General features: G+C 37.5%; 1 protein-coding gene across 6 annotated transcripts in view; it reads right to left on the bottom strand.

The window, feature by feature from the left end:
• Positions 1-6624: 6624 nt before the first annotated feature.
• LOC138433315 (zinc finger protein 782-like) overlaps positions 6625-15477 on the bottom strand; it is a 73738-nt gene continuing 64885 nt past the window's right edge. For 4 of the 6 annotated variants that reach the window (XM_069575699.1, XM_069575698.1, XM_069575701.1 and 1 more), the window contains one exon: positions 6625-10939. In XM_069575699.1, the coding sequence (XP_069431800.1) occupies positions 9075-10939 (1865 nt within the window). In that variant the 3' untranslated portion in view covers positions 6625-9074. The remainder of the gene's footprint in view (positions 10940-15477) is intronic. The other 2 variants (XM_069575700.1, XM_069575704.1) reach the window with 1 other exon arrangement.

Here is a 15477-nt window from a genome sequence, read left to right as displayed (position 1 = left end):
CCTGACCAAACCATTTAGCTTCTTAGAAACAATATACTTGGCTATCCAGTGATTGAGGATATTGACTTAAGCTCTGAGAACTTCCAAGCCACAAACTGGAGAACATTCAGAAATAAGCAACAGAATTTATATGGTGAAAAACGCTGTTATAGAAACAAAACATAACATTGTCCCTTAAATAAATAATTAACCATTGTAAATTTAAATAATATGAAAAGGAGGTAGAGCTAGAGGGAAGATGGTGGGGTAAGGAAGGACCAGGAAACTGTCTCCCTATCCAGACAAGAATTATGCTGGCAGAATCTGTCTGATGTAACTATTTTGGAGTCTATTGAAGATTTGCTATTCCTGGAGAAGGGTTGGTCCTATAAATTGAAGTTGATTTTAGTCAATTTCAGCTTTTAGCACCATAGCAGTTACTCATCTCACACACCTTCAACCTTGTGCAGACAACCATGAACATGTTCCTGAAGCAGTTTTCATGTAGCTTGTGCAAACAGGGTGAGCAGTAAGGAGAATGACCCCCAAATATTGGAAATTTTCTTTTACTGCTGACTACTGCTTCTGATGACAGATGTGTGGACACAGAAGCAGGTTGCCATTCTTGCAAGCCCCTCTTTATCTGGCTGAAGCAACTTCAAGAGGATGTATAAGTCCAGCACTTCTTTTTCTCTCTTAATTTTTCTTTTTTTCATTTTTGGGAGCCAGACATTTAAGAAGTAGGGCATTCTAAAGCAATCCCATATGTTAAGGGAATTAAGAAAGCCATAAATACCCTGGGAGGTAAGTAGCCTTTAAAAACACAATTAAAGGGGGAAACAAATATTTCTGTAATAATAGGGAGACTTTCAGTTCAGTTCCGTTGCTCAGTCATGTCTAGCTCTTTGCAACCCCATGAACTGCAGCACGCCAGGCCTCCCTGTCCATCATCAACTCCTGGAGTTTACCCAAACCCATGTCCATTGAGTCCGTGATGCTATCCAGCTATCTCACCCTCTGTTGTCTCCTTCTCCTCCTGCCCTCAATCTTTCCCAGCATCAGGGGCTTTTCAAATGAGTCAGCTCTTCGCATCAGGTGGCCAAAGTATTGGAGTTTCAGCTTCAACATCAGTCCTTCCAACGAACACTCAGGACTGAGCTCCTTTAGGATGGACTGGTTGGATCTCCCTGCAGTCCAAGGAACTCTCAAGAGTCTTCTTCAACACCACAGTTCAAAAGCATCAACTCTTCTGCACTCAGCTTTTTTTATAGTCCAACTCTCACATCCATACATGACTACTGGAAAAACCGTAGCCTGGACTAGATGGACCTTTGTTGACAAAGTAATGTCTCTGCTTCTTAATATGCAGTCTAGGTTGGTCATAACTTTCCTTCCAAGGGGTAAGCATCTTTTAATTTCATGTCTGTAATCACCATCTGCAGTGATTTTGGAGCCCAGAAAAATAAAGTCTGACACTGTTTACTGTTTCCCCATTTATTTGCCATGAAGTGATGGGACCAGATGCCATGATCTTAGTTTTCTGAATGCTGAGCTTTAAGCCAACATTTTTACTCTCCTCTTTCACTTTCATCAAGAGGCTCTTTAGTTCTTCTTCACTTTCTGCCATAACGGTGGTGTCATCTGCATATCTGAGGTTATCGATATTTCTCCCAGGGAGACTTTAGTACTTCACTAATGAACAGTACAACCAGACAGAAGATACATAAGGAAATAGAGAACTTGAACAACACAATTAACCACCTAGATCTGACATATACAGAACACTGTATCCAAAGCCCAATGGGATATTTTCCAGAAGAGATTATATGTTAGGCCACAAAGTAAGCCTCAGCAGATTTAAAAAGACAGATATCATACAAAATCTCTTCTACAATCACAATAGGATAGTTACCAAAATCATGGGATACAATGAAAACACTGCTAAGGGGGGGAGTTTATAGCTAAATAATATGAAAAGATTGGAAAACTTCACTAAAGAGGCTAAGCCAGACTTATTTTAAAAACTGTATTCATTTTTTCCCAAGAAAAATATATTAATCATATAAAAACAAATTATCAGTGTATTGGTTAGAAACATCATTCATGTACTCCTTCCTTTTATTATTGATAAGTAGGTGTAATGTCCCCAAGCTTAAAGAAGTCCACACTTAGATGTTGTTCAGCTGCTGCTGCTGCTGCTGCTGCTAAGTTGAGTCAGTTGTGTCTGACTCTGTGCGACCCCATAGACGGCAGCCCACCAGGCTCCCCAATCCCTGGGATTCTCCAAGCAAGAATACTGGAGTAGGTTGCCATTTCCTTCTCCAGTGCATAAAAGTAAAAAGTGAAAGTGAAGTCGCTCAGTCATGTCAGACTCTTTGTGACCCCATGACTTAGCCTCTTTAGTGAAGTTTTCCAATCTTTTCATATTATTTAGCTATAAACTCCCCCTTAAGCAGTGCTTTCATTGTATCCCAAAAAGACCCTACCAGGCTCTTCCGTCCATGGTATTTCACAGGCAAGAGTACTGGAGTAGGTTGTCACTGCCTTCCCCAGATGTTGTTCAGAGCTAAGTACTGTACGTGTCAGCAGCTGTCATGCACTCTTTCATGCACAGAAGCTACTCTTTGCTCTTAAAGATTACACAGAAAAGGCCGATGTATAGGAAACGTTGCTTGACAGCCTGAAGCGTACAGTAAGCAGACCAGCAAAAACACCTGTCATGATCCCCAGGATCCTGAAAACCCCTGGCACCAGTGGCAAGACAGTGCCACCACCCCTGCCTCAGCATTGTATTGTTACCTACCCTGGATTGTTCTCTGTGAAATCAGGCAGACTTAGAAACCCCAGAGGCTTCTGATCCTCAACAGCCATTACAGATTTTGATATGGGAAGTTGCTCAAACCTCGTAGCCTGGCTTGTATTTCCAGTGTGGTACTAGTAGGGCTTTACAGGAGGCCCCTGAAGTCTACCGGGTTTGCCTGTTTGGAGACATCAGCCTCTGTGCTATCTGTGCCAGAAGGGTCACCCTCAGCTTCCATGGAACGAACACTTGGCTTGTAGACTCAGGATAAGATATTGGCTCAGCCTCCCGCAGAGATTAGACATTGGGTTTTGCTTTTTCCATGGATAAGTCACCAAAACATATGCTGTAAATTGAAAAATAAAGGCCCGAAACCCTCACTTCCATTTAAAATATGTGGATATAAAGCATTAGTTCAGGGAATAAAGTTTCACAATTGATAGCAACTTAGTGGCTTCTGTTGCATGCTTAAATATGATTGCATCTTTTCACTATAATTTTCTATACTTATTTTGTGACTACTGTTTGTTTCTGTGCTGTTCCAATAATTTTGACATGAAAATGTTATACTATCAAGTAAAAAACCACTTTGTCTCATCACTCCATTTGATTTCATCTCACCTACTGCTGAAAAATTTACAGATATAGTCATGCTGGCACCACTGATGACTGCAAGTTTCCCTTAGGAATATGGAGGGGCCTCTGAGAATTGAGTTATTTTTTTCTTATTAAAATTTCTTTTTTATTGGAGTATGTTGCTTCACAATGTTGTTAATTTCTAATGTACAACAAAGTGAATCAGCTTTGTATGTCAACCCAAGTGACATACATCCCCTCCCTTAGGAACCTCCCCCCCGCCTCCCCATCCCATCCCTCTAGGTCATTACAGAGCACCAAGAAGAGTTCGCTGTGCTATACAGCAGGTTCCCACCCGCCAACTGTTTTATACATGGTAGTGTGTATATGTCACTCTACTCTCCAAATTTGTCTCATCGAGCTCAATCTTATCTCAAGGTCCTTCTCAAAATTCTCCACTAACCTTGAAGATGAGTTCTCAAACTCTGGCCCAAGTCATGCCCCTCAAAACTCTGTAACCTGGCAGGAGGCTATCTACTTCTTGAAATGGTGCTTTTTTAAGGTTCTGACATAAGCTCTGGCAAAGAACGAAAAATTTCATGCCTTTTGCCCATGATTAGGGCCAAATCACCTGCTGATCTCTAAATCTTCTTTTGTCAGAGAGGTCACCATGAAGTGACTCCTGTACACAAGAGAACTCAAGATGCAGTTCCTGTGTTAAAAGGCGTTAATGGAATCACCTTCAGTATAGCAGGGAAACAGGACTCAGGGCAGTAGTGACCATTAGAGGATGTGTGTGTGTGTGTTGCTGGTACTATCTTAAAGTGTGACTTCTGTCTAGAATAGGTACACATCTGCTGTGTAACTCCTACCCTGGATGCAAGAACTTGTAACAGAGAACCCAAGTGACAATATTCCAGTTTAGTTCAGACTTTTATCAGAGAGAAGATCTGGGGGGAAGGGGATAGATAGTCACAGGTGGTGATTTTCCTGCTTTTGTGGAAAAGAAATTTCCTGGACACTTAGAAAACATTTTTGGCTGAGGTACATAGGCCAGTGCACAGGTGTGAAGCTTCTAAAATTTCAGGAATTGTATCATCAGATAAAAAGTAATGGCTCAAGAATATGAGGAACTCCCACCTATATCAAGGCTGAATCTCCTTTAGGCCTAATGTATTTTTTATTATTATCAGCTAAAATCTTACTTTAAGCTCTGTTTTTAATAGTAGTAGTAAAATAGGTAATGGTTTGTTGTTGTTCAGTTGCTAAGTTAAGTCTGACTCTTTTCTATCCCATGGACTGCAGCACACCAGACTTCCCTGTCCTTCACTGTCCCCCAGAGTTCACTCAAACTCATGCCCACTGAGTTGATGATGCCATCCAACCATCTCATCCTCTGTCGCCCTCTTCTCCTCTTGCCCTCAATCTTTCCCAGCATCAGGGTCTTTTTCCAATGAGTCAGCTCTTTATATTAGGAGGCCAAAGTATTGGCGCTTCAGCATCAGTCCTTCCAATGAATATTCAAGGTTGATTTCCTTTGAGTGACTGGTCTGATCTCTTTGCTGTCCAAGGAACTCTCAAGAGTCTTCTCCAGCACCACAATTCAAAAGATAATGGTTAGTTATTACTTATTGCTCATTTACTCTGTGCCAGGCATTGTTTAAAATAACTGACATAGATTAACTCAGAAAATGCCCTCAAGAAGCATTGTAGGTAATTACCATCATTATGCACCCCTCACAAATGAGGAAACTGAGGGATATAAAGGAGAATTGCCTTGCCCAAGGTCACACAGCCACACGGGAGGGAGAAGAGAATAAATATACAAGTAGTAAAGCCAGTGAACCAACCATGTGACAAATTCAGAGTCAGAGTCTCAGAATATGCTGGAGATCCAAAATTCACTTTTATAATCTTTAAAATCAACTATATTGATGTATAATTTATATAAATATGTGGCTCAGATGGTAAACAATCTGCCTGCAATGCTGGAGACCGAGGTTTGATCTCTGAGTCAAGAAGATCTCCTGGAGGAGAGTAAGGCAACCCCCTCCAGTATTCTTCTCTGAAGAATTCCATGGACAGAGGAGTCTGGCAGGCTACAGCCCATGGGGTTGCAAACAGTTGGACACGATTAAGCAACTAATATGAACATGCATTTTTGATACCTTCTGATGAGTTTTGAAAATTTATATACCTTTGTAAATACCATCACAATCTGCATAGAACTTTCTGTCATATTAAAACATTCCCTTGTTCCCTCCCCTACCAAATTAATCTTTACCCCACACCAGGGCAACCAATGGGCTGCTTCCTATCCCTCTAGACATCTTTCCTAGAATTTTGCATAAATAGAATCACACAGCTCTATTTTCTTGTGCCTGGCTTCCTTTGCTCAGCCTGATCTTATTATTAATGTTGTTACATGTATTAGTGTAATATTAATAGGTTCTTCATTTTCACTACTGAGTGGTATTCCATTGTTAGGCAACATCACTGACTATACATTTATCTGCCGATGGACATTTTGGTTCTTTATAACTTGGGGATAGTATAAATAAAGATTCTATGAACATTTTAATATAATTCTTTTAAAAAATTATTTTATTTTTTACAATAATTTAAGTTTTGCTGGGGGTAAACACCTAGAATTGTAATGGTTGGTTTTAGATAAGATAGCATTACTTTTACAAGGAACTATCAAATGGATTTTTAATGCTATCACATTATAGCATTATAGTTTTAATTTACACTTTCCTGATGATTAAAGCTTTGGAATCTTTTCTAGTACTTACTGGCTATCTATATATCTTCTGCTGTGAAATACCTATTTTAACCTTATCCATTTTTTCCAATTTAAACTGAGTTGTTTGTATTATTGGGCTTCCTTGGTGGACTCAGATGATAAACAATCCACCTGCAATCTGGTAGACCTAGGTTTGATCCCTGGGTTGGGAAGATCTCTTGGAGAAGGGAATGGCTACCCACTCCAGTATTCTGGCCTGGAATTATTGCATTATGAACACGGCATATTGTGAATTTCAGTACTTTGACAGATATATCTATTAGAGACATTTTCTCCCAATGTGTGATTTTTTTTTGTTTTCAAAATAAAATCTTAAAAAGCAAACACTTTAAATTTTAATAAACTCCAGCTTATCTTTTTTGCTTTTATGTCTCACACAATTCTTTGTATTACATCTTAAAAATCTCTCCATGCTTCAGAGCAGTTTCTATGTTTCCCAACAGAAATTTTATACTGTTAGCTATTTTGTTTAGATTTAGAATTTATTTTGAATAAAACTTTAATTATTGTATAAATATCAAGGTACATTTGAAATATATGAATATCCAATTATTTTAACATCATTTCCATATCAAATTACCCAGGAACATATGTCAAAAATCAACTAACAACTCAGTTACATTTCAGATCATTAGAGAGTAGGAAAAAGCATTGTTCCTATTCTTAAATAAGAAGATAGCTGGGAAGAGTTTCCATTAACAACTTTTTTTGACTACATCAGATATCTGAGATTATGGGGCAAAAAATGAGTCCAAAGTCTGGACACTAGGTAGCCGCAAGGAGAAACAAGAACTCACACAGTTGTTTAACTGAGACAGAGAATGCCACACACCATATAAAATGATTGTAAAAAAAGCTAAATAACATGCAAGATCAGATAGGTTAGTTCAGAAGAGAGAGAAATTATAGTAAAATTTAAATGCTGGAAATAAAAAACACAACAAATGAAGAATGCCTTTTAAGGGATGGATTATCAGTATTCTTGATATGACTGAGGAAGGATTCAGTGACATTGAAGAAAGGCAGGATACAAACACACTTACATAAATTTGTATGTATGTAGGCTTCAACACAATATTTCTATTAGTGACCCTGAGATAATACAAGAGTACACAGAAAACAGGGTTTGTCTTTGTTGAAAAAAGACAGCTTAGTAAAAATGGCCTTTCCTATATGCACATGTCAGGAGGCAACAAGTGAAAAGAAATGTGGTATAGGATTTTGAATTTTCAGATACTTCCTGTGAAAGGTTTATTTGTTATTACTATACATGTAGACGATGTATTAATATACACAGCGGATCAGAACAGTTACTAAATAAGGGGTATATAATTCTATTACAATGCTGTAGAATTCTAGGATACATACAAAACAAACATTTAAGTGGCATGCACATACAAACTGATGTAGACAACAGAAAATTCAGAAAATATTCACATATAGTCAACACTGTGTCGCTTATACCATTTATTTCTTATTTAAAAAAATCTTCTTATTCTAATAAATGTCCATGAACCAATACTGTTATAGTTCATTAAATGTCTTAATATTACACAAGAAACAACAGTTTTGATTAACATAAAGGCTATTATTAACTTTCTCAAACTGATAAATTTTTCCCTCATAACAAACTCTGAGTGATATTAAACTTTGATGACTCATTAAAAGCTTTGACACATTCACAGCTCAATTGTCAGATATTCAATGAGATCTCATTTTTTGGGTAATGGATTACCTGTATATGCAGTAATATTAGATATCTTCCCCTGATATTCACCTGACTGACGAGGCAGAGTTATGGACAAAAGCTATGGTCATTCAGGATTTGCCAGGTGTTTTTCCTGTGTGATATTTCTGATATACTACACTGAGTTCACATGTCCACAGAAATCATATTCATAGGTTTGATGAGTATATGTCAGTATTAAGTATACTCGAACCTGCAGAAGCTCAGCAAAGAACAAGTCTATTTCCTCATAGCAAAAAGTCTGTGTACATGCAGGAGAAAATTCCATTCAATATTTATTCTTTGGCCCTGTTTCTATTTTGTACTATTTCATCTTCTGTGCATAAGCCCCTTGGTTTTGCTGGGGGTAACATCCACTGCATTCTGACAAGGGACAGGAGAAAACATTAAGAATTTGAGGGATGTATTTAGTAAGACTTGTCACTGACCCCTACATTTCACTATCCAGAGGTTAAAACTATGATTTCAAGTTGGATGACAGTGGTTGAGAAATTTAAGCTAGGTGTGGCATTAGAAAAAGAGGAAATGGTTATTGGTGAACAATGAATATATCATTATGTCATGTACCATATGACATATGTCATTATACGTCATATAGTTATTACCCTTATGTGAGTCAAATTGAGGTTTGACATAGTAGAAGGATTCCTCACATCCATTACTTTGTTTTCTTCTCTGTTTTAATATACTGTAAGGTCTCTACCCTTTATGTTATTTTCTGCTTATTGAAAAAAACTGGTGTTTGACTAACTGTTCTCACATTTACTCCATTCCCAATTTTCTCACTGTTTGATTTCTCTGATGATGAATGAATTTTGATTTCCTGGGACAAAGTTTTGATATATTCATTACATTCCCAGAGTTCTTCTGTAGTGTGAGTTTTCTAAGGATTGAATGCCTAGAGTATTTCTTGTATTATTTTAGTTTCTTTACTGGATTGAATTCTCTGATCTACAATGAGGACTACACTCAAGATGAAACTGTCCATATAAAATATATTCCAAGAAATTGCTCATGTTAAGTTTTCTGATGTTGAGTGAAACTAGTATCTTGCATAAGAACTTCCAAGTTTTTATTATATTCATAGGCATTCTCTCATATGTATTTTGTATTGTGAGGCTTTGTTTTCAGCTCAGAGTTTTTCCATCTTCATTATATTTATATTTTTATTTCTCTGTATGGGCTTTCTGATGTTCTCTAAGGCTTGATTTTTGACTGAAAGTTTTTCCACATTTATCACATTTGTAGGGTTTCTCTCCAGTGTGAGTTCTCTGATGTACTCTGAGGTTTGATTTCTGGCTGAAAGCTTCACCACAGTGATTACAGTTATAGGGTTTCTCTCCTGTATGAGTTCTCTGATGTTTTCTTAGGACTGACTTCTCACTGAAAGATTTGGCACATTCGTTACATTCATAGGGTTTCTCCCCAGTGTGAGTTCTCTGATGTCCTCTAAGATTTGATTTCTGCCTGAAAGTTTTTCCACACTCATCACATGTATAGGGTTTTTCCCCAGTGTGAGTTCGGTGATGTACTCTAAGGTTTGACTTCTGGCTAAATGATTCCCCACAATAATTGCATGTATAGGGTTTTTCCCCTGTGTGAATTCTATGATGTCCTCTGAGTTGTGATTTCTGACCAAATGCTTTCTCACATTGATTACATTTATAGGGCTTCTCCCCTGTATGAGTTCTATGATGTTTCCTTAGGCCTGACTTCAGTTTGAAAGCCTTCCCACATTCATCACATTTATATGGTCTTTCACCTGTGTGAGTTCTCCGGTGATTTCTTAAGCCTGACATATGGCTGAAAGATTTTCCACATTCATTACATTCAAAGGGTCTCTCCCCTGTGTGAGTTCTTTGATGTACTATGAGGATTGACTTATAGTTGAAAGATTTCCCACATTCATTACATTCATAAGGTTTCTCTCCTGTGTGAGTTCTCTGATGTATTCTTAGTCCTGACTTTGCACTGAAAGCTTTCTCACATCCGTCACATTTATAGGGTTTCTCTCCTGTGTGAGTTCTCTCATGTTTTCTTAGACGTGACTTCTCACTGAAAGCTTTCCCACATTGATGACATTCAAAGGGTTTCTCCTCCATGTGACTTTTCTGAGGCTGAATCAGGCATGAAGTTTTAGCACAGGACTTTCCACATTCATTACACTCATAGGGTTTCAATATTATTTGAGTTTTCTCATGCACATTGCAAGTTGACTGGTAACCCAATGTTTCTGTACATGTGCTATAGTCAGAGGATTGTTCTCTTGTGTGAATTCTCTGATGCACTGGGAGGGCTGAATTATGGCTGAAATTCTTTCCATATTCAAAGGATTTCACCCCTATATAAAATTTTTCCTGTTCTTTAATGTGTAATTTGTGGCTGAAAGATTTCCCTTCTATGTCAGTTTTTTGAGTGATCCTACTAAAATTATTTCCATTTTTAGTACATTCATATTTATTAAACTCATAGTGACTCTTCTCTGGATGACTGCTCTGAGAAACTATCAAGGTTGATTTCTCATGTTGGTTTTCCCCAAATTTATTGAATTTATAAGGTTTCATTTTTGGGTGGGTACTCTTAGACGTAACAAGGGCAGTCTTTTCAAGAAAATCTTTTCTACTTTCATTACATTCAAAGGCTTGTGGCAAAGTCTGAATTGTCGGATGCTGGATAACTTTATGTCCAAAGGTTTTCACATTTTTACTATAAACAAAAGAATTCTCTCCAGTATTAGTTCTGCCATCCTTAATACTGAAGAGCCAGTTCTCACATACATTAGGCACACAAGTCTTCTTTTTTGAATATTGACAGTGTGGGGCCAGTGAGCTAAGAAGCAAGTAAGTAGATCCTGTAGTGTCAAATTTACAGGGCATTGTTTCTGCAGGAAAAATGTTTATGTCCAGAGTACATGGTTTTCCTGATATTTCTTGCTCCACAGTCAATGATTTGTTGATGAATAAAACTTGCCTCAAACGTTTGCCTTGGTTTTCTAGGCTCTCCTCTAAGAGTTCATCTGGTTGGGATTCTTCTAAAAATGAGAAAATTAAAAATATTTTGATATTTAACACACTTATGAAATGAGATTTATATACCTATACCCCATTATATGTTTGATTCCTTGATGTCTGGCTCAATTTCCCCAAAATAAAGTAATTTCAAGTTTATATTCTCTCTTCTTTTGTTGTTAAAAACTTTTTCTAGTAGAAAAAGAGAGCAATCTAGAAATGAAATTACACATATCTTTGGTAACTTAAACCATAATTTTTAAAACTGGAAAAAGAAGAGGATATAAAGGAAAGCAACAATTAAGAAAGGAGAATATATTTAAGAGAGCTGAATCCTGGGAACAGAGAAAACAAAGACTGGAGTGAATTCAACAAGGATTTTGCTCTAGTAGATAACAAAAAGTATCAATGGAGAATTGCTTTTAGTGGCTTTACTGAGATAGAGTTTGCATTAGGGAAGTACACCAGTGACTATATTCAGAGTGAAACATAGAGTACAATGATAAGAAAACCACTAGTCTGTATGTTTCCAACTGGAGCTCCACCCTGGTCTGGGAACCAAGATTCTGCAAGCTACATGGTATGGCAAACAAACAAACAAAAATCTTGGCACCAACTTTCTTACGTTGAAAGAAAGAATCAGAAACATAAATGTATAGGTGGAAGTGAGAAAACTGATAAGAGTTAAAATAATTTTTCTGCTTATGTTGGAGTTACCCTTCTTTCCTGGTTCTAATGCCTTGGTATTATATCAGGGTTGTTCAGTAGTGAATCCCTCTTAATCATCAAATCTTTACTTTCCTTTTTTTCAATTTGTTCACTTATGTCCCCCAGACCAGTTTTGCTCCTGTCCAATCCTTAATTTCCATCTATTTTCCACATATCTAGTTTATAGTCACTGTAAGATCTTAAGGATTGTATTTCAAGTTGGCCCTAGAAATCTTATAAGTATCATTTTGTATATTTATTTACCACAAATTTCCTGTGCATATTTGACTGCTATTGTCCTCTTGTTACCCACACTCCATGCAAAAATGTCATGACCATGCTAAAAATATCTGAAGGCTTTGGCTATACTACCTTAGCTACCAACAGATGAAAGATTAAAGTGATGTAATTCAGAAAAAGAAAGTTTTACACTAACTATATGCTCATTATGTGTTCTTGCTATCAATCCTCTTAGCATGAGCATGCATGCATACTCAGTTGTGTTTGATTTTTTGCAAGCCTATGGACTATAGCCCACCAGGCTCCTCTGTCCATGGAATTTCCCAGGCAAGAATACTCGAGTGGGTTGCCATTTCCTCCTCCAGGGAATCTTCCTGACCCAGGGATCGAACCCAGGTCTCCTGTCTAGTACACATTATTTTCTGCTCTAATTTTTGATAAGAGTATCAGTCTTCATTAAGTGGTTCATTTCCAACAATAACTTCATACTCACATTCTTTCTCTAAATTATCCTCCATTCTAGCCTTAGAACTATTGAGAACCTAGGTATCCTTCAGGCAGGGCACACTATTTTCCAAAATCTTAACAACAAAAAACAAAGTCTGTAACATCCTTCTCACAAATTTAAGCAACATTTATTTTAAAACCTGAAAGAAGCTACTACCTGTATATCACTCAGTTTATAAAGGGATAAAAGCACCCATATTTGTGACTTTATAGTAAATACCCATCACCAAAATCAAGAGGCATCTTTAAATTGAAGAAAAATCCATAGTTAAATGAGAAGCATTTTCTCTTTCTTGGTTGTACCTAAAATAATAGTTCACCTTTTAATCTATAGCCCCTAGATATGCTTTATGAAGCTTTGCTCACTTTTCCAAAATAAAACCTTCACTGTAATATTCTTTGTATCCCTCTATAATATAAATTTAGAGGTACATAAAAAGCTCCATGTCTAAAATTTACCTAGAGTTCTTTCACATATAAGGGCTCAGATGCAATAACAACCCATACCTGATGATTCAAAAGTCACAGAAATTTGCATATTTACATTCATGGACAGTGTTTTCTGAGTGAATCAATATGAAATACCTCTCTCCACCTGACTTTGGAATCAGCCTACAATATTATCAAATAATATTTATTATGTGACAAGTGCCCAGGCAGGAAGAGTCAAACAGAGACCATTCTTCTTGGGAGACTGTCATCCAGGTGAGGAAAGGAACTCTCGGTAACTGTATGCTATCTGGCACAGAATCTCATTTTCTTTAGACACATCCATCACATGGGTTAAGAGTTTACAAAAGTAAGAGATCACGTATAGACTAAAATATTCTGAGATTATATGATAGAAGTAGGAATCTGAGCCCCCCAAATCTAAAATGAGTAATAGTACTTTCTGCCCCTTTTCTAGCTGAGGTTAGCTATTTTATTTGCTTTATTCCAAGAATCACCTTTTGGCTTTATAATTATAATGACTTATAACTGTAATGTTTTACCTTTATTACATCTTTTAGCTTGCTTAGTTTTCTTTTAAAACTTTATTGCTTTTAAAAATAAGTATATGAGGTGAAAATAGTGTCCTCTAAGCATTGCTTCATCTACAGCTCAAAGGGTCTAATAATCATGCTTTTCATTAAAAAAAAATTTCTGCATATTGTACAATTTTAACTTTGAAGAATAGGTTTTAAAAGATATATACATATATATATTCATTATTAATTTTAAGATAGAAGAATTTAAAATTTTCTCATATTGTCTGCAATTTATAGTGTTTTATAACAATGTCTTTACTTTGTAGAATTTGCCTAAAATAACTTCGCTAAGTTACTACATGTCCTACTCTTTGTGACCCTATGGACTGTAGCCCACCAAGCTCCTACGTCCATGGGATTCTCCAGGCAAGGATACTGGAATGGGTTGTCATGCCCTCCTCCACAGGATCTTACCCACCCAGGGATTGAAACTACCTCTCTTATGCATCCTGCATTGGCAGGCTGGTTCTTTACCATTAGTGCCACCTGGTGCCACCTTTACATTTTATCAATGATCTAAGGTCATCTAAAGGGATGTTTATTCTTTAGGAATAGTTATGTAGTATGTTTGCATAGCTTTGTTTTCAGAACATATTAGATTCATCTTTATAAAATATGCTATTTATATTTCTAGATAAGAGGTTGGTAAACTTTTTTTGTGAAAGGCCACAGAGTTAATGATTTAGGCTTTACTTGTTATTCAGTCTCTATTGTAGCTATTCAAGTCTGCCTTGTAGCTTGAATACATAAACAAATGGATATTGCTGTGTTCCAATAAATGTTTCTTTGCCAAAATAATCAGTAGGCAGGATTTGGCATGTGGGCCACAGTTTGCGAAGCACTATTCTACTGTCCTGGAGAAGGAAATGGCAACCCACTCTAGTACTCTTGCCTGGAAAATTCCATGGAGGGAGGAGCCTGGTAGGCTACAGTCCATGGGGTCGGAAAGAGTCGGACACAACTGAGCGACTTCACTTTCTTTCTTTCTATAGTTCTTTTTGGAGAAGGAAATGGCAACCCACTCCAGTGTTCTTGCCTAGAGAATCCCATGGACGGAGGGGCCTGGTGGGGTGCAGTCTATGGGGTTGCAAAGAGTCGGACACAACTGAGCAACTAACATACACACACATTCTAGAGTCCACAGGCTGTGAAACAAAATTAGAGAGGGATATTAAGGCTGACTACATCTAATGAGCTCCTGTTTCTCCTTATAATTTGCAGTTTTTTGTTTTATGAATCTTGATGACAATTTATTTGGTGTACTAATATTTTGAACTCTTCTGTATCCTTTAAAAATTATCTTCTTTAGCATTATCAAAATGTCGTTTTTTCCATCTGTTTTGACCTGAACTTTGAAATAAATAAACACTGAGTTGCTTTTATGTTTACTGGCTTAATAATAAATGACTGCATTTTCAAACTTCCTGTTTTGTAGATGTACTATTTGATGGGCTTCCCTAGTGGCTCAGTGGTAAAGAATCTGCCTGCCAAACAGGAGACATGGATTCGATCCGTAGGTTGAGAAGATCCCTTGGAGAATGAAATGGCAACCCACTCCAGTATTTTTGCTTGGGAAATCCCATGGACAGAGGAGCCTGGAGGGCTATAGTCCATGGGGCCATGAAAGAGTCAGACATGACTTAGTGACTAAGCAAGAGCAATCTCTTTGAAAAAAAGAGAACAATCTCTTTGATACAATATGATAGCCTTTTCTCTTAATAGGTGTATTTAATGCATTTACGGAGAAGGCAATGACACCCCACTCCAGTATCTTGCCTGGCAAATCCCATGGATGAAGGGGCCTGGAAGGCTATAGTCCATGGGGTCGCTGAGGGTCGGACACGACTAAGCGACTTCACTTTCACTTTTCACTTTCATGCATTGGAGAAGGAAATGGCAACCCACTCCAGTGTTCTTGCCTGGAGAATCGCAGGGACGGGGGAGCCTGGTGGGCTGCCGTCTATGGGGTCGCACAGAGTCGGACACAACTGAAGTGACTTAGCAGCAGTAGCAGCAGCAATGCATTTACATTGAGAGTTGATATGTCAGATATGTTTGTCTTCCTCTGTTTTATGTTG

The sequence above is a fragment of the Ovis canadensis genome, chromosome 2, assembly GCF_042477335.2.
Source record: "Ovis canadensis isolate MfBH-ARS-UI-01 breed Bighorn chromosome 2, ARS-UI_OviCan_v2, whole genome shotgun sequence".
NCBI classification, from domain to species: Eukaryota; Metazoa; Chordata; class Mammalia; order Artiodactyla; family Bovidae; genus Ovis; species Ovis canadensis.
Note: the sequence above shows the minus strand (reverse complement) of the source record. Positions and strands in the feature narration are given on the sequence as shown.